Source organism: Anser brachyrhynchus (genome assembly GCF_964034855.1).
Source record: "Anser brachyrhynchus genome assembly, chromosome: 3".
Taxonomy (NCBI): Eukaryota; Metazoa; Chordata; class Aves; order Anseriformes; family Anatidae; genus Anser; species Anser brachyrhynchus.
Window position 1 is genome coordinate 66,197,882 of NC_137696.1, and position 27,056 is coordinate 66,224,937.

General features: G+C 42.4%; 2 protein-coding genes across 6 annotated transcripts; one reads left to right on the plus strand and one right to left on the minus strand.

Moving 5' to 3' along the window:
• Window positions 1-1,319: 1,319 nt before the first annotated feature.
• On the minus strand, window positions 1,320-5,098 carry RPS12 (ribosomal protein S12). 2 transcript variants are annotated; one of them, XM_080584412.1, is made up of 6 exons: window positions 5,000-5,098; window positions 4,814-4,865; window positions 4,248-4,364; window positions 2,586-2,688; window positions 1,986-2,087; window positions 1,320-1,402 (listed from the first exon to the last, which is right to left on the minus strand). In XM_080584412.1, exons 2-6 carry the CDS (start codon window positions 4,825-4,827, stop codon window positions 1,340-1,342), a joined length of 399 nt encoding a protein of 132 aa, XP_080440538.1. In that variant the 5' UTR covers window positions 4,828-4,865; window positions 5,000-5,098; the 3' UTR covers window positions 1,320-1,339. The 2 variants fall into 2 exon arrangements, with proteins under 2 accessions (XP_080440538.1, XP_080440539.1); XM_080584413.1 differs by having other exon boundaries at window positions 4,248-4,439; window positions 5,000-5,030.
• A 5,241-nt stretch (window positions 5,099-10,339) lies between these two features.
• Window positions 10,340-26,714, plus strand: SLC18B1 (solute carrier family 18 member B1). Of its 4 annotated transcripts, none has more exons than XM_080584411.1 (14): window positions 10,340-10,525; window positions 10,838-10,974; window positions 12,684-12,779; window positions 14,356-14,429; window positions 15,231-15,378; window positions 17,596-17,752; window positions 19,262-19,398; window positions 21,053-21,154; window positions 21,863-21,954; window positions 23,118-23,213; window positions 24,004-24,078; window positions 25,465-25,558; window positions 25,659-25,705; window positions 26,151-26,714. In XM_080584411.1, exons 1-14 carry the CDS (start codon window positions 10,480-10,482, stop codon window positions 26,221-26,223), a joined length of 1,374 nt encoding a protein of 457 aa, XP_080440537.1. In that variant the 5' UTR covers window positions 10,340-10,479; the 3' UTR covers window positions 26,224-26,714. The 4 variants fall into 4 exon arrangements, with proteins under 4 accessions (XP_080440537.1, XP_080440536.1, XP_080440534.1 ...); XM_080584410.1 differs by having other exon boundaries at window positions 10,369-10,525; window positions 10,835-10,974; XM_080584408.1 differs by having other exon boundaries at window positions 10,373-10,525; window positions 10,730-10,974.
• Window positions 26,715-27,056: the final 342 nt, after the last annotated feature.

The following is a 27,056-nucleotide window of genomic DNA, read 5'->3' on the forward strand; positions in this document are numbered from 1 at the left end:
ATTAACATTCATGCAAGTGTTATGAAGTTGTGTTTAACACCTTTACTGCAAAGTTGCAGACCAGAGTGAAAGTACCTAAGTTAAGCAATAAACATGGTTCTTACTTTTATCCAGTCTTGGAACATGAAATAATACTTGAAAGGCTACCACAGAAACCTCTCAGAAATCAGGTCACCCAGATCTGGCTACTGGGAAGGTGTCCAAGAGTGTCATGGCAAAAATAAAAAAAGCAAAGCACCACACAAGATAAACCTTCTGAGCTTTAGTGAGAGCTGCAGGAAAGTCAATCTGCTTGCTGAGCCCAACATTTAGAGATGCCTGCCTCTTTACTACACAAATGGCTGGGGATACAAAGAAAAAAGTGTGACAAGCAATAATGAAAATTTAAGTTCAAGAGCCTGAGAAGTAGATATGCATTCCAGCCTCCTCATGTGTACAGGTGCCCAGCCCCACATCATCACTATAGTCATGCCCTACTCACCAGTGTAACAGAGCAAATCCTCGAGCCTACTTAAGAGCTGCTCTACTTTGCAGAAAATGCAAGACATGCAAAACTTGCAGGAGAGAGGTGATCTTAAACCTGTTCCAATCCTGCCTCATTTCCAAAAAACAGAAAATTGACAAATGAGTTCTGTACCCTTACCACTGTCAGTGAAATCAAGCCACTGGACAAGTCAGTTAAGCACTGCCTTGTTTGAGCAGTGATCTCAAATTTGGCTACCCTTACTGCCAAGAACTCTCACACAATCACAAGTGCATGGCAATACTACTTACACCAAAGTAATCCACCCATTATTTGCTTCAAAACTGAGGGAAGGAAAATACACCTAGTGGCAAGTCAGTCTCCTGAATAAATTAAGATGTATTTAAAGAATTCCTGCAACATCTCAGAAGATTTGGGTAACAATTAAGGCAGTTCTCCTCACTTGTTTCAGTAGAGGGAGCCAAATTTTCATCACAGATGCAGCAGTACTTCAGACTTACCCACACACACATTAGTCTGGAACCCCTGCAGAAGTAGAGGCCTAAGCACTGTCAGACCAGGTGCAAGCAAAGATCATAATCAACTGTCTGCACTTATGCAATCCAGAAGCTGTGACAAGTTCCCTACACAGCTAACCTTCATGTTAGGAATAGTAAAGGAAGCACCATGGAACAGGAGTTGCAGGGATTCCCACCACCTTTTTAGGAAACAGTTAAAATATTTGAGAACTATTCCAAGACCTGTGAAGTTCTTAAATCTGATGTTATCCTTTACAATCCAAAGAATTATTCCACAGACCCATTAAACCCACACATTAAACACACACACTCTCTCATCAGGCTCAAAATTTATTTTTCATTTCTTGCACTTGAAGTACTCTTCGATGACATCTTTGGCCTGAGATTCCTTGCCATAGTCCTGTAACACAGAATAACCCATTATTAACATACAGACCCATTCCAGAGTTTATATCCCACTTTTAAAAGGACAACAGGACAACTGATTCTGACAGCATTTCTCAAGGCACTCCCCAAATACACCCTTCCAAAAAAGTAATCTCAAGAGAAATCAGATCTACCAGCTGCTTTCCCTTAGTTATTCAAGGACTATTCTACTTTATCTAAGCATAACCATTAGCACAGATCCATGCAGGCTTTTCATTTCTGCTTAAAGCAAGTCAAAATCAGAATGTGAAACAGTAACAAGTATGTAAATACATGCAAAAGCCATTACTGCGTATGGTGAAGATGTAGCCATCTCTTGGGACCTCAAAGACAACAAAGTCTTCAAGGCTCGTACTGTGGCTTTACTTTACCAGCATTATTTTAAAATACACTCTGCAAAACACTTTCAAGTTGAGCAGACATTATTAACTGGATTTTACTCTTAAGATTCTTTTCTAGTATGTTCTCCTTAGTGCTTCTTGGCAAGAGGCCACAAGAGCATCCTTACATTTCCTTATACGCTCACTTGCAGAAGAAATAAGCAAGTATCAACTTACTTTAACAACCACACAGCTGCAGCCCACGACTTTGCGAGGCTTTCCTTCTCTGTCGATCTTGCAGAGTCCTACCCATTCGCCCAGCTTTTTGTTGTCATCAACCTGCATAAAATATTGCAACACATTAGCACTAGTAATTTCTAACATAACTGGGTTCAACAGAAAAGCTGCTGTACTCTCAGAAGTATTGGGTAACATATGGCTGCTTTCCTCACAAGTATCAGTAGAGGGAGCCAAAGTCTCATCACTGTACAGCTCCTATGTTCTCTAATTTGAAGATGAAGTCCCGTGAAGACTTCCAACACTCCGTGACCACTAACTAATGAATTCCCTATCTTAGCATACAGGACAAAAGCTCACTTCAGCTTTCTAAGATACATGATACACATCCTTAGCCATTTTTATATCTGTGGTTTTAGCGTTGCTTGTATGAGAACCACACAGAACTGAGAAGTCACTGCTGCTTTCAGAAATCGCTCAGATAAGCCATATACAGAATTACAGCACAGTGTTTCAAGGTTCAGCTCTTTATATGAAACGAGTAGCTTAGATTGCTAGCACAGTAACCGTTCCAGACTTGTCTGAATTTTGTACACTCACCTTTATCAGGTTGATCTGGTGTTCTGCACAGAGTGCTTCAACTAGCTTCACGTACATGGGTTCATCACAATTTGAAGCCAGGACACAAAGATGGGCTTGGCGCCTGAAGAAAAAGAAAACAGACAAATGTAACTTCAAATGCTGACCAAGCCTTCTTTAGTAATCAAAACCATGACAAACAGAACAACACGTGCATTTGTAGTATTTTTTTAGTCTTGATATACTTCTTTTGAAATACTGAAAGTGTTTTTGATATAATTACAAGCACTTATTGTTTCTCAAACACAACACACTACTTACGGATTGTTAGCTTTATTATCAGATTCTATTCCAGTTTCAGAAGCTTTTAGAAACCCCACTAAATTAAATCTCAATCACTGAAAAAAGGTGTAATGACTGGAAAAACACTAGGTCACAAACAACTGGTATCTTTAGTAGAAAGCAACAAAGTCACAAGTTGATTTTTGCTCTTTACCTCATATTGCAGTAATTCAACATTACAATTATTAAAAAAATGAATTTCTATGTCAAATTGTTATAAGCTCTTCAGAACAATCTTTTCTACTTACGTCCAAAGAAGCTGTTATGACAGGGCCCCAATTCTAATTAGGATCTTTGTATACTGCAGTACAATGTTAAGAATATCAAAGGGATACCTGACAACAAAGAGAGCTGTATAGGTCTTCTATGCTTAATTTAATTTGACCACAGCAAACAAATCCTATGTTCTCTACAGCCTTCTTCACAACAAACTTCACCAGAATGTTTCAGAAACAGCTTCCAGGCAAGAACCATCACACACAAACACACTTAAGCCGTGCACATCCATCATCCTCTGAACTCACATTACATAAGTTACCAACTATTTTTCAGCCAGTAAGTTCAATTTCTCTCATTCAGTACCTTATCTTGGAGCTTTTCGCATACAGGTTTGTCAGACCACTGTTATCACTCATAACAGGAGTGAAGGGGTATCCGACAATTTGTGGAGTCATCACTCAAACACTGTAGCTTTACTTCAACATTAAGGCTATTGTTAAAAGTTTGTGCCTATGCAGATAGGTGGCCTACTTCATGTTACCAGAAACCATAACTGTATTCTACAACTGGCACATGAATGACAGGTTTAAAATTGTTTTGATATAGTACCAAAGCAATTATTTTCAGCTACAACAAATAAAGTGAAGCTGAAAAAAATAAAGGCAAGATCTTTTTTATAAGAGCTAAAGCAAGTGTTCCAGTTTAAGTCTGACATATGTGCTAGGCCTCCCAGATCAAATTTTTATCAAGGTTTAGGAGATTATCATTTCCTAAAACACAACAGTAAGCCTCAGATTTCCATAGCTTCACATAGCCAATCCACTGTCTTCACAAAATCAATCTACATGAAAATTTGACGGCCCTGGGACTGCAAAAAGACTGAATCTAGTATACTAAATGCTGCCATCCTCGAGTCATTGAGTTTTGTGTCAGCATTTTAAGGTCACAGTTAAAAGCATTGAAAAAAAAACACTACCAGAAAAAGCATGGTTATGCTAAAACATTCAACTACAAAAATCTGTACTAAAAACGCACTGTATGTATTTAGCATACTTCTTCACAATATACCCCACCCAGTTTTGCTATTCACCACAAATTAGACAGGAAATACTAGACACTTACTTGTCCAAGGCTTTAGCTGCTTCACGAATACCACGAGCCAGGCCATCGTGGATAAGTGCGGTCTTCAGCACTTCTTGGAGGGCGGTGTTAACGTCCATTACACCTCCAGCAGTAATGCTAAACAGAAGACAGACATTATTGCTCTGTCCATGCCAAAATCTTCACACCTCTAAGCAGAAGCTTCCCGTTCACCTGCAAGTATCCAACCATTAAAAAATTACAGCAGAAGAGCAAACCGAGGAGCTAAATCAGAGCAAGAAAGTGTGAAACAGAAGCAGTTGAGACAAATCTCAAGAAACCCCATCGGGGCGCCTGCCAGCTTACGCGCCCCTTACAAAGGGGAAGGAAAACGGCGTGCAGAGCCTCCCCGCCAGCAGGAGCTCACACCGAGCGCCCGCCCGCAGAAAGGGAGTGGCGGCAGCACGCCGGGGGCCGCGTGTGCAGCGGCCCCAGCAGCCGGCCGAGGCGGAGCGGCGCGACACGGGGCGCTCAGGCCCAGGCAGCCCCCCGCCTCCGTCCGTCCCCTTCCCCCCTCTCCCACCCCCCCAAGCCCCATCCCCGCTCACCCTTCCTCGGCCATGGCCCTCTCGGTGGGTGCCGCTCCCGCCCGGCTTCCTGCTGCAAATACAGACACAGACCGGCGCGGTGAGTGCCGGCGGCCCCCCCGCAGCCCCCGCCCGGCGCCCCCCCGCCGCGATGCCCGGCCGGCCGCGGGGATGGAGCCCGGCAGGCCCCGCCACCGCCACGCTCACCCGCCGCCGCCGACAGCCGCACGCCGAAGAGGGGGCGGGGCTTCCGCCTCACGCTCTTATAGCGGCCGAGGACCCCGGCGCGCGCGGGGACGGCGGCTGCCCGCGGCGGTGCCTGACGGAAAGTAACCAGAAGGCGGGGGGGGGCTGCGCTTACTCCCCGCACCCAGAGCTACCAAGCGCAGGGCTGTCAGGAACAACGCTGCCCGTTCCTCACGCTGGCAGCCTGCAAGGTTTACGTGATCACCGCGAAGTATTGCCACTGATCTAAGGAGTTTTTGTACTGAGGGCAACAATAAACCATTCCCTCCCTCAGTATCGTCACGGACACAAGAAGTCAGCCAAAAGGCGCGTTAGGGTTGTTGGGTACATGCCATGTATTTTCTCTCCAGGAGATGGAAGTATGCACATCTGAAAGATCCCTGTTACAGCAGAGGTCATAATCACAAGGAAATTATAGTCCCTGGAAGTCAAATATGTAAAAACAGATTTCCTAGACCAGTTGCAAGGCAACAAACCTGTTACCTACATAGAGGGGAGGTGTTCGTTGGCACTGAACTCTGTGTTGCAATGTTGGTATAGCACAGTAGGTATATGTATATAATAATTAAAGAAAATATACGATCCAGTTTGAAAGTCCACTCCACTATACAGCCTGTTAACACCAACTCAGCATTCATGTGGGCGCAGCACACTGTTGGCATTCCACCTGCTCTACCATTCTGTCCAGTTTCCTACAACGAGTTGTGGTGGTTTTACCCAGCCGGGCAGCCGAGCTCCACCACAACCGCTCTCTCACTCCCCCTCCTCAAAAGGAAAGGGAGAGAAAATACAATGGAAAGGGCTCAAGGGTTGAGATAAGGACAGGAAGATCACTCAACAATTATCATCACAGGCAAAATGGACTCAGCACAGGGAGATTAATCTAATTTATTACCTGTTACTAACAAATTACAGCAGTGAGAAACTAAAAAAAAAAAAACTACCAACACCTTCCCCCCAACCGCCCTCTTCCACCTCCTCCCCCCGCACAGCACGGGTCCCCCACGGGCGGCAGCTCCCCCCAGACCCCCTGCTCCTGCGTGGGCTCCTCTCCACGGGCTGCAGCTCCGGCCCGGGGCCTGCTCCTGCGGGGGCTCTCCATGGGCCGCAGCCTCCTCCAGGCCACATCCACCTGCTCCACCGGGGGCTCCTCCACGGGCTGCAGCGTGGAGATCTGCTCCGTGTGGGACCCGTGGGCTGCAGGGGGACAGCCTGCTCCACCAGGGGCCTCTCCACAGGCCGCAGGGGAACTGCTGCTGCCTGCCTGGAGCTCCTCCTGCCCTCCTGCTGCACTGACCTGCGGGTCTGCAGGGCTGGTTCTCACTCTTTGCTCTCCCAGCTGCTGTTGTGCAGCAGTTTTTGCTTGTTTGTTTGTTTGTTGTTTTTTCCTGTTCTTAAATCTGCTCTCCCAAAGGCACAAACAAAATCAGTTATTGGCTCAGCTCTGGCCAGCAGCAGGTCACTTTGTAGCCATCTGAAACTGGCCCTTACCTAACATGGGGCAGCTGCTGGATTCTTCTCACAGAGGCCACCCCTGAAGCCCACCGCTACCAAAACCTTCCTATGTGAACCCACTTCAGGGGGAGAGGAAGAGTATGCACAAGATGCTGTCACATGACGTTTAAGAATTTGGGTTCTCACCAGCTAGCTGCTCAGGGCAACCCACCCAGACTCATTATCTCACTGCTTGTATTTAAAAATTCTTTGCTTATAGCTGCTACCCTCTATGGTCTCCATTCGATTCCTTGATACCTCTGGCTGTACCGCCTTTCCACTGCAGCAACCTTCCTCTTTTTACCCTGTATGATCAAAATGGCAACTGAACCCACGGGGCTTTTTCAAAGGAGTGGTACTGCAGTGAGTATATAACTCTTCACTGTGTCTCAGAAGTCCTCTTCCTGCTACTTTTTCTTTCTGTGTTTCTCTCCTAGTCTCTTGCTGTGGTAGCCTCATACTTTCACCCTGTGCTTACCCTGGAAACCACAACCCATCTTTTCTTCAGAATGCCAGACTCATGATAGCTTAACTTAACTGCCAGGCACTGAGTAACAAGGAGTTCAGACAGTGCAGAGGGCAGCGAGGCAGCCAGGTAGACAGGCAAAATGGTCAGCTACTGCAAACTCCCAAGAAAGATCCACAACACCACCAAACTCTGAACAATCAGCTCTGAATTTCAGTTCTGAGCAATCTTTGCAAAACTTACTTCCTTATGAAGTCTGTTTCAAGAAATGCAAAGGACAATTTATGATAAATTTCTAATGTCACATGACAGAATTATCTCATTTTCATTCCAAAACATAATTTCTCAGAACATCAAGCTGGAAGCCTTCCTGAAAATAACATCAGCACATATTCTATCCTACTCTTCCTAAATTATCTTATTTATTTCCTGGTCACACAGTCCAGAAAAACATTCCGCATCATAAAGATTTTTGTTGAGGGCAGGTTATTTTTACCCATTTCTCACCCTATCTCTAACCGAAGTCCTGCTCCCCAGCCCAGACAAGTGAGATGGGTATTTCCAAGCACCTCCAAGTAATAGTTCAGAACAGCCAACCAAGTGCCACTACTCAAAAGTGCAAAAGGTGCATATATCAAGTTTTAAGTGCCCGTACAAAATATGGTGAGACCATTCTAGGGGTTCAGAAAAAGGACAAGCTATGGCATTTCAACTCCGATGGAAGAAAAATCTTTGCTGTTGTGATAACTGAATAAGTTTGCTGGCTTTTTGTCGCCTTCCACAGATTCTGTGCTGGACTCTCAAAGGATGTGGTAATCATATGGTTACCTTACGGCAATTGTAAACTTTCTAACTACCTGCATGCACCACTATGACTTATGGAAAAAAAAATACGAATATGATGCAAATAAGCACCAAGTGATTTCTGGATTGTAAGTTAAAAGTGTTTCTAAGATCTCTGCAAATATACTGTACAATAACATAAGATACATACTCCCAAATGTGCTAAGCATTTCAGAATATCCTGGATTTCCACACAGAAACTGTTCTTAAAGCGATTTTCTTAGTATGTTTTTATCTTGCAGAAAAGGCAATGGATGTAGACTCTATTTGTAGTATTGCTCCAAGGCTCGAATTCTACGTATGATTTGAATCTGAAAGATATTTTTAAAGTTGCTGCAGACATGACATAAGCAAGAAAGGCTTGTGTGCTTTAAAAAAAAAAAAAGTCTTCTTGTAAGACTTGAAAGGCTTTTTTGAGAGGCTGGTAACAAGTACCTGTTCAAAGGCTAATAAATATTCATATCTGGTTTTGTAGTTTCCTTTTTTTAAAAGATAGAAAGAGTTAACAAACTTTCTGCCAACCATTTTCTTCTCACAACAATGAGTACTGCATTAGTAAACTGTATGCGTGCACAGAGAGTTCATAGTCCCATTTCATTACTTGAGCCGTAGCTCATGCTGATCACAGTACATCACTGCTACATCCCATACTTTGTCCTTCTGTTGCACACATGAACTTTGTGGAAATCTGATTCCACAGGCTTTACTGGATTATTCATTACTTGCATGTAATTATTAATGAGAGGAGGACAGGGTCTGGAAAAGAGTAATACTGCTGAATGTGCATCTGCACTGAAAAGAGCAAGTAGCTGGAATGAAAACTTTTGTTGAAATCAGGTTCAACTTCAAGTGTTCTTCCTTTTTGGGGAGGGTAAGGCTGTTCAAGGGGCAGCATCTGTGAAAAGGATTTATTTTTATGGCTTTTTCTGGAGGCAGACAGGAAAAGATGAAGGTAGTTCTCAGGGATTTTTTTTTAACTTCACATCTATAATATATGCCACAAAATATATCGTCAAAATATGGTTCAACAAAAGAACTCATGGCTATTGTTCTTTGGGACTGATAAATAGTTTTACAGTTTCCTAACCTTGTGATAAGAAAGCAATTGTTTTTTTCCTGTCACTGTGGGGGGGATTCTGAAGTTACATAAACGGAAATATTTGCCCTGAAATATCCCCATTATGCATCTTAATGTCGTAACTGGTGACTAGATGGAGTTCTGATGACATAGTTAAAATAGTGCTTTTAAGAGTAATTACTGATTTTTCTCCTGAAACAGTAGGTGGTCTGCCTTTTATTATGGTTTTATAATAACACCTGACTCTTGATCTCCTTCCTCATTTTCCCCCCCTTTCCAATAGGAACTTGTGTCAATTGTGTTGCTTCTTCCTCAGCTCCAGCCTGAATTTACTCCTGGCCAGCTGACAGGTACTAATTCTTGTGACAATATTGGCATTCAGCTCTTCTGTTACTCTTATACTGTTCCTGTACCTTGCTATAGGCTGTGCAGATGATTAGCCACCTTGCTTGTTCTACCACTCCCAAGCAGCAATGCCGATTATCCTTTGTCATGGAAGACGGGCAAGTTACAGCTCTATTTAAACCAGATTAATGCTTGTGCTTACAAGGCAAATTAGCGGCCCTACAGTAACTGCCAGTCACACCTGAAGAGTCTTAGAGAGCAAAGCTGGGCCACAGCGGTTGGGTTTTCAGGAACTGCAACCAGGTCAGTCAGCTGTAGCGAAGCGGAGTCCCTGGAGCCCATCCCTCCCTTACCACCAGAGCTCCGCTTAGCTGCCCAGATGTGGAAAGGACCTCTTGGGCTCCCGATCCCAGCTCCCTGCAGACCCTAGTAGTATTGCTACTGTTTTAAAAGACGTGGGATTTTATACTTCCGTTGTGAGGCTTTTCTAGAATGCACGCTGCCATACTTGTTGGAAACATCGTTAGGCGAGGTGTAGCCATAAGCAGCAAATACCCGCTTGATCTTAGGACAGCTTTTCTCCTTACCTCCTCACTTTTCTTCACCTGTAACACATTGAAGCTGCTGTACCTAGAGGATGAGCTGCACTTCTTGCTTTGCCAGGCCCAGCGAGCAATGCCCCTGAGACAGGCGTGCGGCATACATGCAGATCCAGCCGGCCATCGCCAGGCTGCGCCAAGCCCGGTGCCCGTTACACCGCACAGCGCGCCTCCCGCAGAGCTGCTCCTGAAGACACGCCAGGCACAGCCTGCCGCTTACACCCAGCCACGGAGGTCCCACGGCGCTGCAGATCGATCCCTTCACAATACGAGAAATAAAGGATTAAACAAACCCCGAGGCGTAGCTGAAATGGCCGGAACCCGAACCCCCAGACCTTAGCGCGACCATCCCCGTGGGCATGGCGGGGCTCCTCCTCACCTCCTGTTCTCACCGGGACAGAGAGGCCGGCCCCGGCCCCGATCCCTGCCCGGTGCCCGTCGCTCCCCGCTCGCCCCCCGCCGCTGCCCGCGGGGCGGCGCAGGACGCGCCCCGCAGCCCGAGCATGCTCAGTGGCGGCGGCCGGCGGGGCCGCGGCTCTGTCCCGGCCTCGCCTTGCCCGAGCGGCGGCTGCCGGCCGGTGCCCGCTGCCTGGCGGGGAGGCGTCGCGGGCTGGCGATGGGCAGCCGGGCCACGGACGGCGCGGGGCCGCTGCGGCCGCCAGGTGGGGGCGAGGGGCGCTGCGGGGGGGTCGGCGGTGCGGGGCGGTGCGGGACGGGACCGGGCAGCCTGAGCGGGGCCGCCGCCGCGACTCGGGGCTGGAGGGGGAGCCTGCTTTGTGCCCTGCCTGCCCGGCAGGTGCTGCCCCTGTTCCTGCCTTAGCGAGGGGGTTGGAAAGCGGAGCCATTTACTGCAGTTTATTCCCCAGAGCCGGGAGGATGGGGGTTTCGAGCAGAATTTTCAACCCTGCTTTGCGAACTGTGCTGTCCTCTCTCCGTTTGTAACGCATACACATCCAATTTCTCGTTTCAAGAAGACAGCGCGCCAGAAGCGCTCGGTGAGGAGCAGAGGAGGCTTACCAGAGAGCAGCTGTTCACAATGGTTGCAACAGCTTCTATAAACTTCAGTTCGATGATATGCTTTTCAATCCTGGGACCTTTTTTCCCTGCGGAGGTAAACAATTTAGCCGGCTGTTCTTTAGATTTTTTTTTTTTTTTTTGCACACTGAAACTTCTTTTAAAAGGATCTTGAGCACCACGAGACCTTTATAGCTGTGGGTAAGCAGAGTTTTACTTTTCAGTTATGGGAATTTGTAGTGGTAGCCTGATGCTGTCCAGAATAGCTCAGAGCACATGTAACAGTGACCTGGATCCTGGCCATGGACTAATTTCATCGCCCCCATGACCGTAAAGGAGATAGCAAAGTAACGATATGACAGAGTGTACTCGCTTGGTTTCACGTGTGCTCAGGCTTTCTGATCGGGCTTCTGCTCAGCAGCCATTTCCTGCAGTCACCTCTATGAGTGTAGCTTCCCTGCCCTCTCAAGTCTGAGAATCAGGTCTCCTAGTTGACATCCAGCTCTTAGTATGGTAAGTCACAAATTACTCTGAGTTATACAGACAGGATAGATTAGAGATAGAAATGAAATATTTTTTGCCCAGTGTTGCATAACAGTCTGGGGGTAGAGTTGAGAGTAAAACTTGAGCCGTGTCCTGACTTGCATTTCAGTACCTTAATCACTCAAGGACTTTTTATTCATATCACCCTCTTTGTTAACTCATGCTTGGCCATCATTTGCTGTGCTAAACTTACTGACCTGGTAGCTGCAGGAAAAAACAGTCTTTGTTCATGTTGAGTGAATGCAGTGCTTAAATATGGGATGAAAAAAATTGCCATTATGCCTTTGCAACAGAATTTCATTTCTCTCATGGTCAAGTTGTTCCCAATTATTAACAAAAATATGTTAACATTATTTTTGCTGTAAATATTCCAATGTACTGCTTGTACCTAAGTGTGCTGTGCCAGCTGTCTAAGTCAAAAACTTGCCTGGCACTTTTTATCACAGAATATCAGTACTAGGAAGGAACTCACAAGGATCATTGAGTCCAACTCCTGGCTCCACACAGGACCACCCAAAAATGAAACCATATGTCTGAGAGCATTGTCTGAACATTTTTGAACACCAGTGCTGTGACCACTGTCCTGGGGAGCCTGTCCCAGTGCCCGACCACCCTCTGGGTGCAGAGCCTTTCCCTCACACCCAGCCTGACCCTCCCCTGTCCCAGCTCCATGCCATTCCCTCGGGTCCTGTCGCTGTCCCCAGAGAGCAGAGCTCAGCGCCTGCCCCTCCGCTCCCCTCGTGAGGGAGCTGCAGGCCGCCATGAGGCCTCCCCTCAGCCTGCTCTGCTCTGGGCTGAACAAACTAAGGGCTCTCAGCTGCTCCTCATACGCCTTGCCCTCTAGACCCTTTAGATGAGGACAGCAAAGATGGTGAAGGGTAGACACAATACAGTGAAGTTAACAGACTTCTCTGTTCACTGCCTTCCCATTGTGTGAGGGATCAAATCTTTGTAGGTAGCTCCACTGCACACCAGCTATAGTGATCGGTATAGAGTCTGGTCACCTGGTCGGTAGTAGCAAACCACAGAGTGTTTCCATTCATTGCAGAATTAATGTTGCTTTTCCTTTGATCACGTATAGCTTAAATAGAAGTGGAAGGTGTCTGAATTGTTGCGGTGTTACCCTGTGAGCACCTACTGCCTTTGAGAAAGGAAATTGGTTTGTAACTGCACTGATAGAGATAAAAAGAATGCGCAAAGCATGAATGTTATTCACCCGAGGAATCTGTCTCCATCTTTACTGGTTGTGATCTTTTTTTGCAGGCAGAAAAAAAAGGTGCCAGTAACACAATTGTTGGTCTGATTTTTGGCTGTTTTGCTTTGGTCAATTTCTCGACTTCTTTAATCTTGGGAAATTATGTAAGTATAATTGCAGCTGTGACTTATTTCTGTGATGACACAGGTTGCTACACGAAGATAGTTCTCTAAGGGTGAGAAAAGAGGTGTCTCTTCAGTAGTACTCTTGGAAGGTTGTCTGAAGTAATTGGAGTCTGGCCAGTCAGTCTGAATTTGACCTAGATCTTGTCAGCACAATTTCAAAATTGCTCATCTACAGTTTTTGAAGGCAACATAGGGTGGCCGACATGCAACTGTTTTTTCTCTGGTTAACTGTTGTGTTTGCTTCAGAATAATCTGCTCATCAGTTCTCCTTTAATTTACCTCTCTTACCCCAAACCCACATTTTATTTATTGCACTTATTTATATATTCTGTTTGATTTGGCTGTGTTCTTAAGGTGTTCTTTTTCCTTCAGTCTGCTGCACCCTTCTTCTTTTCTGGTATGTTGCCTTTTTCTTAACATTTCCTCCTATTATGACTCTGCTGCTTAACTCAGTTTCACCTTCCATTTCATCCAATCACAATACGAGATAGACGTCTCCCTTTTTTCCAGCTTCAATTTTCATGCAGATTCAGGATTTTTCTCTGTCTGGAGTGATTATAGATAAATTATATAACAGCTTCTCTGGCTGGGCATTCTCCTTTCACCCCATGGTGAAAGGTTTGTTCCTGGTGATGAGGTGGCTCATCAAGGTGCCACACAAGTGCCATTGGTAAGTCCACTGTATGTGCTTATGATGGCATTTAGCTATGGCACAACCTCACTTGAGTACTTCACAGAAGAGAGAGGGAGAGATCCACCCTCACTTGAAGGCAGGTGAAGTGAACAAGTCTTTATCAACAGAGGTGGACAGTCCAGCAGTCAGAAAACTTGAGTCTTTCAGTGAAACTTGGCAGAATTCAGGTTTCAGTAATAATGGCTGAAACACAGGGGACTCTGTCCAGGCCTGAACAAGAAAAACCGTCTGAAATACCTGCTTTCCTTAGGGGATGTTACAGCATGGAATTAGAACTTCAGGTGTACTTTGTTACTGGATTAAGTTAGTTTTATGGCGTGCCTCTCATCATCCTTCACTCTCTAGTGATGGAGTCTGAAGTGAAGGAAGATGGGGCTGTTTTTCTGGTAATAAATGGGGAGGCCTGAATTTACCGTGTCCCCTATTCCAAAACTTCCTGCTATTAAAGGCCTCGATAGATTTACTTTAAAATTGGCTTCCATTGACTCTTTCTGAGCCATATACGTGACAGGTATTGCTGACTTGGCACTGCTGACAGTACTGGAGGGGGAATGTATTACTTCTTGCTTGTAATGAGGAATGCTGCTGCAATCTGCTGCCCCGCAGAAGCTGCAGCATGCAGCTGTGAAATAGTTAAGTGCACCATTGTCTTACCATTCTGAAAACTGGGTTAAGTCACTTAACCAGTTAGAATATTTTTAGGTTCAGTATTGCGCGAAGACACACAGGCAGGAGAATTGTCTCCAGATCTTTTAGTTAGGCTGTGAAATGCCAAAAATGTTTTGTCTTCTTAACAGTAGCTTTGAGAGATTTTTGAAATAGGCTTGAAATAATAACGTGGAAATGATATTTAATTTACAGCTTACACAGATTGGTGCAAAATTCATGTTTGTGGCAGGGATGTTTGTTTCAGGATGTGTGACGATTCTGTTTGGGTGAGTAATTTTTGTTTGGTTTTGTTGCATGTGTCTTCTAATTACCTTAATCCATATGAAAAGATGTTTTCAAAACACAACTGGAAATACTTGAGCATCATTTAGGTTTTGCTTAGGTCACTTAGCTTTTTGCATCTTTACTTTTTATGCCTTTTACTTTACTATGCCTTGTAAAGCACAGTGAACCCTTCTCCATTTCAGTAGGTTTCAAGGCATGTGTAGTACTTTGAAAGCCAAGGGGAAAGTTTCTATATATAAAAATAACTTCCATAGTTAATGAACTGTAAGAAATCTGTCAAAGTCCAGCAAGAAGGGAACTACTTATGCATAGTGTTTTAATTGTTGCTTTCTTAATAAAACAACACTGAATGCAGATGACAAGATTCGCCTGTCAGCCAGTGTGGCTAAGCCACTCATTTTAGCAAAATAAAAACTTTATTAAAAACTAAATAAGCTGTTATTAGGTAGTTGTAACTCAGTACATCAGACTCCTTGCACAGTTTCTTGGAAAAGCGATGAAATACAACAGAAGGTGGCACTGGTGTTTTTCGTGGCTTGGGAGGGTACTACCCTTTTTCCTTCTCTTTTCCAGCACCAAAGAAAGGGGTAAAGGAGAAGGCTGTCTGAAATGGTTTGATAGTTTGAATGACTTTAGTAATGCGATTCAAAATGATGTAGCAATAGACAGTATTGAGTGTCTTGTAATTGTGCTCTTTAATAAGAAATTATGTTTCAGAGCCGTTAGTGGATGACTTGCTGCATCCTGAGAGGTCTGTATTAACTTTTTTTTTTTCTTCACAGAATACTGGACAAGGTGCCAAGTGGACCAATGTTCATTGGTTTTTGCTTTTTAGTAAGAGCAATGGATGCAATAGGTTTTACAGCAGCAATGACAGCATCATTTTCAATCCTTGCAAAGGCATTTCCTAATAATATAGCTACTGTCATGGTAAGTTCCAAAAGCAGTGTTACAGCCGAGTTCCCACAATACAATGAATTTGCTGTAGGCAGCCTAAAACCAGGAGGATAAAATATGCTGTTTCCTATGCAGGCGTATTCGAAGTTGTCACGTAGTCTTTCTCTTCATAATCCAGAATCACAATCCTAAAACAAGCTTAGACCTTAGCATAACTTCAGCTGAACATAAATAATCAAAGCAGTGCATGCTGCATATGTATTGAAGACAGCTGGCTGAATCAATGGTAGTAATTATTGGTTGAAACCAGGCTATTAAAATACTACCTAGCTATGCAGGTTATCTATCCAATACTCAGACTTCAAAATAAATGTAATTCTGGCTGCCACACAAGTGACAGCACAATAAAAATGATACGTAAGTGAAAAGTGTGTGGTGATGAAGGTCTCCTTAAGAGCACAATTAGAAATGTAACACAGCTGGTGGCTTGGTAGCTACATTTATCAAGACAAGATCAAGACAGAGTACTATCAAAAGACAGGTTACTTTAAGATGTTAATCCATTTGCCATATTATATACCATGAAGTGTTGTTCTACATGAGAACGAAACCTCTTCAGATTCGTTTATGTAGAATTACTCTTCTTGAAGGGAGGTGTTGGAGAGTTCTAGGTGTTGTGAGCTGTTTGTGGTTATTGCAGAGACAGGAGGCAGAAGGAAAAGCTGAGGAGCTGCAGCAGGTTTCACCCTATGATAAAATCATGAAGTCTGAAGGAATGGTTGAGGGATTTCATCCTCACTTTCCACTGCCCTTCATGATAGTGCTGAAAAGTGAAGAGCACTTTTCCACACCTTACCCTTTTGGTATTGGCTTACAGCCCACCTTTTATCTATCCATACCCTAAAGAACATACGGGGGAGTTAGTAAATGCAGCCACATCAGCCTTGTTGAAGCGGGAAGTTCAGCAACTGTCAACATCCTCCCTCTATGGGAGGGATGTATACACTGCACAACACAAACAGTATCACTTTTCTTAGAATATCAGGTGTACCTTGTCCACCCCTTACCTGTAATAATGCAGTGCCACAGCACCTCCTCCACTCCCATTAATTCATTAACTCAGAAGGGCTTAGATGGTGCAAAGCCAGATTTGAACTAAGTCTCACTGATCATAAATATTTTAGTCCTAGAACAGCACAAGTAAAAGCATTATTTGGATGCAATTATGTTAATTTATGGGTGTTGAAGTTCACCAAAATTTCTCAAATCTGGCTAGAAACGTTGAGGACTTGCTAGTGAAATGCTGTTATTAGTTATTTCCTGTCTTGCTAGGAAAGGAATAGGCTGGGACCCTAGGCTAAAGAACTTGGCTATTACTGACCGCACCCACTGTAGGGGCGTTTGTCCCCTCTGACTTGTGTCAATAAAATTAGAGATATTCAACATTCATGTGTAGATTAATCCCTATGATATCTTTGTGAGTCCTGTAAGTTATCAAAACTTCACCTGTGAGCAGCTATTAACCGCAAGCTGTTACTTGTTAAAAGAGGGCAGTCCAAGCATTGATTAATCCAGTGTTGAAGCAGGTGGTGGTAACGGGTGTTTTAACACAAGATTTAAATGTAGTTGCATTATTGTCCTTCTAAAGTCAGTATCTTCTAAAAGATACCAGATTACTTTGACTATAACTTAATAATCTGAGTTTCACCTGCTGCAGTTTCACTGTTATTTCCTGCTCCTTAGTCAGCAAATCCAGCCAGTCAGTTGTGGAGAGAAACCTTTACCTTGATGCATTCGTCTCATGAAATAATGACCCATCCAGGTAGGCTCGTTCAAGACCCACCCCACCACCAAGGCTGTGGGATGGTCTCTCCTCTCTCACGTGCTGAGTGGGAGAGATGATGACTTCAGCCTGCGTTGGCCTACAGATGCTTTCCATCAGTAGAGCATTTGTTTTACCTCAGGACTTGGACACATAGGTGATAGCTACGTGGTTAACCCTGCAGTGGGTTTGGGTACAGGTGGTTCACTGCAGTGAAGCAGGAGATAATTGGTGTCCCACAGACAACTGTAAAAGTCTGTTTGCTATTTGACCTTTTAAAGTCTCCATTGGCTGTTATCCCCTGTAGCAGTGAAGTGTCTCTTTCTTTTACTAGCCTGACCACATTATATTGCTTCTCAGAGAAGTGGTTTGCTTTTTATTGTTACATTGAATTTCTTAGCATACTGACTGTTTTTTTCATCCTTTAGGGTAGCCTTGAGATTTTTACAGGGCTTGGACTAGTTCTCGGCCCACCTTTAGGTGGCTTTTTGTATCAATCTTTTGGTTACGAGGTCCCTTTCATTACGCTGGGATGTGTGGTGTTGGTCTTAGTACCTGTGAACATGTGCATGCTACCAAAATATGGTAAGCACCCTTCTTCCTGCCTCCTTTGTTTACCTTCATTTCTTGACTATATAACTTCCCTTTAGAAAATTGTCAGCTTCTGGAGTCTGACCCAACTCAAAGGGTTAAATTAACTTGTGATCCTGATCGGGCCCATGTTTTAATACTAAATAATGCGTGCAGTTGGCCTGGAATTTATCCAGCATGTCTTGTCCATCTCTGAGATGGACAAACACTAAGAACTCTGGAAGTGAGCTGAGAGAGATTTTTGTTTTGTTGTATCTTCTCAGCTTTAGGGCCTGTGAAGGTTGTATCTTCTTAGTATCATCTGGTTGTTGTAGCCATTTGAAGATGGAAATAGGTTTTGCCTAGAACAAGAGCGTTTGACATGTTTGAGGGGTTAATAGTGGTGGTGGGGGGGGGAACAATTACAGGGAGAACAAAAGGGGGTTATTTGCACTGAATGATGCCTGATGAAATTAACATGAAAGAACGTTAAAATTAATAAAGGAGGTCTTAAACTGAAGTGCTGGAGGTCATACACATTTGATTAGATTTTAGGTGATCTTGTTTGAAAAGAATGTGTACTTAAAGATTTAAGTCTTCGTGGAGGATGGCAATTGAAAACTTCCAATTCTGTTAGTCTTCTCTAGGAGAAACTTTAAAATACATGTTTTTCTCACCTTTTTTTTCCCGTACGAAAGCCTTGGAGATTAACTTCATATATACTGTCATTGAGAGGAAACTTATGATGGTTAACCAAATGCTGCTGATGATTTTTTTTTCTGAGTGCTGAAATTGTACAGAATAATGATATTATTGGCCAGTTTGAAACTACATTAATAAATGTTAGCTCTGAGCTAATAGATGCTAACGAATGAACTTTATATATATACTCTGAGATTACATTCAACTATTAAAGCACAAACAGCAGCAAGAAGAGAGTCTGATTTAGAAATGACATCTAACAGAGATGTCTGAAAGAAGCTTCCTGTCTGGAATACAGATAGAACATAACATGTAGGAGACCTGAATGATTAGTTGCTTAAAAGTTCAAACAGATCTCAACTGATAAATAATCATTTTATTTTCAGAATATGTTTCTGTGGTTGAATATGAATGGTTCATCTACGAGGGATGTACTAAGAGATTTTATTCCCCCCCTTTGTTTGTTTTAAAATGAAATGTGTCCATGAGATTTTCATTTTAAAAGGGCTAGCAGAGAAGTAACTGCATTTTCACAAACCTAGGAATAGTAAGTGCTTTTGTTCTATCTGAGTGGGGTACATGCAATTGTTGAAATCTAAATTGTATACTTCTCTTTTTTATTCAGCTATCTTTTTTTTTTTTGCATAAAAAATAAGCATAATAGTCTAATATTGACTTTCACTTGTTTGTGAAATAAAATAGGACTTAGGACTTAATAGGACTAGAAAAGAGGAAATGCTGATTTATTTATTTATTTCATTTGAAACTTATGCCACTGAAAAGAATGTGATTTTTTTTTCCCCTCCTTTTCTGCTGAAACAGATTCAACCCCTAGCAAGGAGTCCTTTTGGAAGCTTATTCTTCTGCCAAAAGTCTTACTCCTCTGTCTTACTATATTTTCTCTAAGTGCGTGCTTGGGCTTTTTGGATCCCACAATGTCTCTGTTTATTCTAAAGAAGGTAAGTCTTGCTAACAGGCAGGAAAGTCCTGACTTGCAGTGAATAACTGGTAAAAATTATGGCTTAGTATCCCAAACAACATTAAGTCTTATCTAACTGTATTGGTTTAATTAGCTATTAACTTTATTTCCAAATGATTTGATTTCTACAGTGCTGATAAATCACAGCTTCCATTTACACCATCTGTTGCCACAGGGTCTCAGTAACTTTGAGTAAATTTGGGGGCTTTTGAAATATTTGCTTTTTCCTCTTAATTGGCTTTCAACTGCAGAGGCCATTCTCTGAATGGGCAATTTCTATAAACTAGGGACTTTTTCCTCCTCTCTGAAAGCTACTTCTGTAAAGTTGCAACAGTCATTGGCAATGGTGTATCTCTTGATGGTGACCCATGTTTTGGGGAGCATTGTGTCACAGCCCAGCTTTCTCTTACAACAAAGCCAAAGTGAAGTTGGTTGCGACTATGTAGCCTGCTAGCTGGGTTCTTCAGCACTCATTAAAGAGGCAAATGTTTTGCTTTAAATTAATTTCAATATTTGTATTTATTTATATATAATTTTATTTATCTTCCTAATAATGGTTAAGGTAATTTCAAGTAAACGGTTTATGATTCTCTTCCTGCCTGAAATTAAGCAATGCTTTTTGAGTGGTTTACTTATTAATTGTTTTTCTAGGGAATAGCATTTCACAGGTTGTAGTACTGCTGCTACGTTTTCTGGGTCTAGTTCAGCACTAAGTGCACTCATCCAGGATGGGGAGGAGGCTTGGTGCTAACCTCTTGCACCCAGAGAGATGTGAATGTATGTCTTCTGACACCCAGGCAGGATCTGTTATCCCACTGTAGAACAGTGTGCACTGGTGTGGCTCATTTGCTTTCTCTCTGCTCTGTGCTAGCAGATACTTGCTGTGAAATGACTGCAGCCTTCTTGGCAAGTGTTCTAACCACAAAATTTAGAGTCATTATTGTGTCCTTGCATATAGCAAGGAAATAGTGAATATTTATGTAGTCTGTGCCACATGAAACACCTTGTAACTGGTAGTTAAAACCCTAATTTGAGAGTAGTATGCATTTTGCTCGTTATGCATTTTGTTTCAATATAGAGATGTTGCTGCATTAGGAAAATGCAGGCCTCAGGGTATTTGCTAAAAGGCTCTTACTCAATCTGATAAAAATCTTCCTTTGGTTGAAAAGCCGTAGTTGTGTTTTACAGCACTGCTTTAAGATGCCCTGATTAGCCATGGATGACTGCAGTGTTTATGCTTTTCTAAAAGAAAATAAAACTGAAGATTGGAGAGGTAAAGACTAAATCCACCTAAACTTCGGTGTGTCAAGTGTCTGTTTCGAATGTGGCAGCTATCAGTGTTAGAACCCAGTTGTGCTAGTGCAGGGACATAGCATAGTGTTTGTGCCCTGGTCAGGCCTTATCTGAGTTCAGTCATGTGAGACTTTGTTGCTCCATGTATAGAAATGGAAGAAAACTGGATCTCCACTGATGACTTCAAATACTTGCCAAAATTCTGTATGGTATCAATAAAATACGTAAAATCTTGCACAGATGGCAGTTATTTGACCTAAAATATAATTCTTGGATTGCCCTTTAATGAATGTAACATACATGGCTTGTGTGTTGTTGTTGTGTTTTTTTCCTTCTCGTAGTTCAAACTTCCAGCTGGTTATGTGGGCTTAGTATTCCTTGGCCTGGCACTCTCGTACTCCCTGTCTTCTCCCCTCCTCGGCCTCCTAAGCGACAAACTGCCAGTGAGTACTATCCTGTTGTTTGTGTAGTGGTAGTAGCACACTTGGTACGTTTAGTTGAAACTGGGGGACTTCCCATATGGAAGCAATGTACGTTGGCCTGCTGCTGTAAAGGGATTTTTGTTTCAGGACCTTGCATGGCCACTAAATACTGTCAACTTGAAGGTCGTGTTTCCATCCAATATGGAACAGATAATGGGAAAGCATTTTACAGTTGCTCATGCTTTTGTCCACACCTCATTTTATCTTCTTTTGAGAAGAGGAGCAAGATGCATCTAAAACTGTCTGGGTGACAGCCACTGCTAATTATCAAGGAAACCCAGACTTGGAAGATGTGCATGAACGGTGGTGCCAATTCTCTTGACTTTTTTTTGCCACCACCTGTCAGAAACTAATAATGGCCTTTATATATGAGAATTGCATGCAGTGCTGTATTATATTTCTTATGCTAAGGAAGAGTAAGACCTGAAATATTTTGCTGACAGAGCAGCATTACTCAGTATCCTGAAATCTCTGTATTAAGCAGCGATTGTATCGGTGGTGAGGAAACGTGAATTTGGTAGTTCTTGGTGGTGTTCAGAACTGGCAGAGAAACTGTGTGTAATGGCGGTCTCTAGAGGAGCAGTAATTTTTGGATTATTAGGAAAGACAAAATTGTTGCATTAAATATTCACGTTTTTAAATTGCATACCTCTTGCTTTTCTTTCACAGCACCTCAGGAAATGGCTGATGGTATCAGGAAGCTTAATAACAGCCCTGTGCTTTTTCATGTTAGGACCTGCTCCTGTGCTGCACATTGAAAGGTACAGAACTGCCTCTTCTTGAACCTGTCTCCTTAGGTGACGTCTTAGTGATAGCTGTCATGACTATAGTCATATTTGTCCACAAGTCTATAATTTAGTACCTCTGACCATGAAACCGTGTGTGTTTTGGTTTTTTACTTCTAATATCAGATTATAACTGTAAATCAGTGAAAGCATCTGAAAATTGAGGTGTGTAGCTAAGGCAGAAATGGCAGCTTCTTGAAATGCATCCTTTTCCTCTGCATTTTGTTATGATGTTTGCTTATGTTAATGGATGTGGCGGAACTAGTGCTGCTTTTTATTTTCCTTGCCTCCCAATTCTGTGACACTTACACTGTAGCAAACCAAAGTCCTCTTTCTGTCTTATTTTTCAGTTTTCTCAATTTCATCAGTATTTGTTAACTGTGGGTTTTATATCCATGGCTACGCAGTGCTGTTGATTTTTCTTCTTTCCTTATAGACCACTGAGCAATAATGCCTGGATATAGCTTTGTTTTCAGCTTGCCAAGTAGAGACTATGTCTATTTCACCTGAACTCTGCATTGCCATAATCCTTGAGTTACTTCACTGCAAAACCCTGCTACATTTAGAAAACAGCTGATTAGTCCTTCTGTCATGGGTTATATACTCTGTTAAAGGTGGTGATGGGCTTGCTAATATGCAGAGTTAGTCAACTCCTTCCTCCTAGACTTCTGCTTTTCAAATGAGCTAGCTTCCTCCTAGACTTCTGCATTTCAAGCCGAGCTGGTGAGAAAAAGAAATCAGTAAATTCTTCAACATTCTTTTTTTTGGGTATATTATATTAGAGTACATAATTTTACCTGCAAAATCCTTCACTTGTGTGTAACAAACTGAGGCTGGAGCTTGGATGTATGTATTGCTGAATTAAACTCGTCTGTCCGCTTCTCTGTGTATTCCTCTTAAATTGAACTGCCTTTGATAGAGAAACACTTAACTTGAGGATTTTTAAAAGCTTTTGCAAAGTCTGTTTTTTTAAGCATAGAGTTTTATTTTTCAAGCCTTACTGTTTATTTACAATAAAAATATTTTTGGCTTCAAGAAACTTAGTTTTCTGTTCAGTCATGATGAGCTTATATAACAGCCTTCAGTCAAATGGTGTTTGAAAAGAGTCTTCAGCTGTTGTTTAAATGCCTCTTTTGCAGTCAGCTGTGGATGTTTGTCCTAGTGCTGGTTCTGATTGGCTTTTCCCTTGGCATGAGTGCTATCCCAGTATTTCCAGAGATACTGCACTGTGCATAGTAAGTAACTCTGTCCAACACATCTTCCATGTTACTGTTAGTAGGAAGCTCAAGCTGTAATTTCAGAGGTGAATGCAAAGTAGGTTTTGTTGTGGCCTTTTCCCACTTTTGAGACCAAAGCAGCGAGTAAGGATGAAATGAAATGTTTCCTCTACTCTTTTGTCTAAGGTTTTCTGACTGAGCACCCCAATAAGGCACAGTCATTATATTTCAAATAAAATTTTGTAAATATGTACATCTGTGCTGCAGGCATAATGAATTGACTTTGTGTCTCATAATATGGGATGACCTGGGTGTGGTTTCATATACATATGATTTATTTAGTAGCCAGCAACTTTCACTGGATTTTCGGGCTGCGTTAACATTAACAGCTGCACGTACAGGAGTTGCAGTTGCTCAAAATACAAGGTCTATGATGTAGCTTGGGAACAATGACCTAGAAGGATCTTGATTTACTGTTGTTAGCATGTTCCTCTAGAAACAAGGTCTTCTCTACTTAAAAGTCACCTGTCATTGTTTTACATTTGCCATGTGAAATATGGGGACTGAGTAATGGTGTGATGTTAGGAATCTCCCTCAGAAGACATGAGATGAGAAGTAACACTGCAGTCCTCCAGAGAAACAGGAAAGAAGAAAGTATTGGTTAAACGGAGATGATTCTGGTGTACACTTTTGCTTGTTAACTATTCATGTTATGCATAAGTTAAAAGAAGGAAAAAGTTTTATAGGAGAATATAGAGTGAGGTGCACTGATGTATTGCGCTACTCTAACTGGGCTTTCTTTCTGCAGTGAGAATGGGTTTGAAGAAGGTCTGAGTCTGTTGGGGCTGGTGTCAGGGCTCTTCAGTGCCATGTGGTCCCTTGGGTAGGTATACAGTCACCTTTTTGTAAGCTAGTAGTGCTTGCTTGTTTTACACTATTGCGATGTGAAAGTGTGCTAATTGCAAATAGAAGTCACTCACCGCAGTCTTGTATTGACCTTCATTCAAGAGGTTCTTGCTGAACAGGTGCATAGTGGACACATTAAAACAAAGCTTTTTATCTTACAAAGGTAATGTACTCTGAACTTGTCTTCCTTGAAATGTATTGACCTTCGTAGCAAAAAGCTTCAGCGATTAAGTGGATGTTAACTTACCCTTTTCTATGGTTGTTTTGTTGCCACTGGATTTTTTAATGCATATTATAGACAGAGGTGGACTCTGATTTATTTTATTTTTTTCCTCCTGTATTTGTCCTGGTTAGAATCCTCTATTCTCTTTCAACCACAGCTGTTATTCAGGATCTGTGTTTGCTTAGCTTAGCAGAGGGTGTCTTGAGTTTCTTACCCAGTGGTTGCCCTGGAAATGAGTGAAAGATGCTCCCTTCTGAGTGACTTTTCAGAGTTGTCCCTCAGTGGGAAATGAGGGTCCCCCTCTTGGCAGTCACTTTCAGGATGCTTTTTAATCAGTCCTTCTTGTCCTCTGTGAGTTTCAATGGTATGTATTCACACCATTTTTGTAAGCTAGCTGAAGCACTAGATGTCCTATTTATTTGGTGTAGGGTTCAGTACAGATAAATGCAGCATAATTTTTGCAAAACACAGTTTTCTGCTTCTACTAAACATGGTTTTATGACTTGTTTCCAGGTAGTTTCTCTAGTTGTACGAAGTTTTATCCTTTCCTGTAGCAAGTGTTGATATCATGTAAGATCTTTCATAAAGTGACAGCAGCAGCATAACCTTTCATGGCATTGTTACACAGGCATGGAGTTGCAGGGATGTTACATACAGCTCAGCCTTGTAACGATCATGGTAATGAGAACCACATCTGTCACAGTGTGCCTTCTTACCTGCCTGTATCCATCAGTCTTCTGTCTTGAAATTTGGAAGGTTTAAATTTTGAGAGATGAAGGTTTAAATTTCTTTTATGGTAGAAACAGTCTGTCTAGACACTTTGTTAGAACATTGTCTTTAATGGAGCCCCTAAGCCATCCTGGATACAGAAAAGAGTGCATTCAGCCCTCTGACATGGATCCTATCTCCAGCTGAGGAGGCATCTGAACAGGTTTATTGGGGCCATGGCAAACAAAGAATTAATACTTAACTGTGGATTATAGGCAAGTCAGGTCTGTGGAGGACAACTTCTTCTTTCTTGACAAAGAGAGAATCAATGGAGGGAGGCCACAAAGTGCAATAAAACTTGTACACAGAAAATAATCTGTGGGTTTTTTTTGTTTGTTTGGGATGCCAACACCTCATTTTGATTTGTTGCAGGGCATTTATGGGTCCCACTTTAGGAGGATTTCTAAATGAAAAGCTGGGTTTTGAATGGGCCTCAGCCATCCAAGGAGGATGGGCACTGTTAAGTGTAAGTAATTACAAATGTTTTGCTTTTTATATCTATTGCAAATAAGAACTGTTGCATAAGGTGGTTGTTGTTATGATTGTAACTGACTGTTTTCTCAAAGGGACTTGCAATTGGAATATTCTATATTTCTGAGGCCACAAGACGAAGGTATGCAGAGATATTTTTCTTTATTTTACTTAAAGCAAATATTTGGAAGTTGTGCTTGCCTTGTTTCTTCACTATCAACCTAATAATGAGCAGTAAAAATATTGCTTACATACTTTGTCTCTATGCTTTACTAAATTGTTGCTGACCTAAACAGAGACCTGAACCAGGCAGTGCCTGTTCTATACAAGCAACAGGTCTGTGGCATTAAAGAGCAAACCCTACTTATGGTTCCTCCAGAAGGATATCTGAGAGCTGTGTCAATAGAAATGTGTGTGAAAGCAATAGTATGTGTTTCTGTGCAATAGCAGGGAGCCAAATTCAATGATCCAGGTAGCTTTTTCCGTGTTATGTATGGGTTTTATGTTACAATGTTGGTATTGCATAGAAATATCTAGAGAATATTAAACCTGTTTCTTGCCATACATTCTTTCCCTTCTGCAAACAGTTCGAGTTCCAGCCTGCAAAATCCTCCTGTTGATAATGAAGAACGAACTCATCTGTTGGCTAGTGAAACATAGCCAGAAATTATTTTGGTTCTTTATTTACTGTTGTGGTTTAACTTACCGTCTGAGATGAGTGGACTTAACAGTGTTTCATTATTCTGGAGTCGGGATGCACGACCCCCTTAGTGAACAACCAGTTGTGGTTTAGTTGGAGCTGCATCACTGTTTTGAAACACTAAACGACTGCCTTTCTTTTGGAGGTCCTCATGTGGATTGGTTGCGCTGATGGTAACCCTCAGCTGTTGGCCTCTTTAATTGTATTCCATATGCAGTGTACCACTGTATGTGAAGAGGTGCATTTTCAAATGTCTGGCTTTTGTACTTGAGCCTGCTGTGCATTATTCTTGGACAAAGCTACTATTTTGCTACTGTGATTTTTCTGTATTTTTTAGAAGAAAGGTTATCTTGTAATACTTTAACCGATAACATAAAATGTTGAGACAGCATTTGAAATGGCAAAGCACTTAAGCACAATACTGTTTTCAATAAAGCAACTTTTTTCCTAAGTTTTGTGAATTTTCTTGGATAAGAAAAGTCTTTGTGTTTACCAGCAGTTGTATTATGTGAAAGTGTATGAAAACGGGAAGCAAAGGTAATGAAGAGAAGACATAGCATCTCCACACAGAACTGATTTTCAGTCCTGAATGAGGCAGTGCACTCTGTGTGTATGTACAAACATGGTAATATTATATACGAAGACTTAGTTTGGTCTGGGAGAGATCTGTTTTGCTAATAAACGCCATCTGTAATATTTGTACTAGATGACTCTGCAACAGTAAATCTGTGAGAAGTTAGGACTACCATTTTCCAACAGAGGAAGAAAAATCTCCCCTTCCTCTAGATGCTTA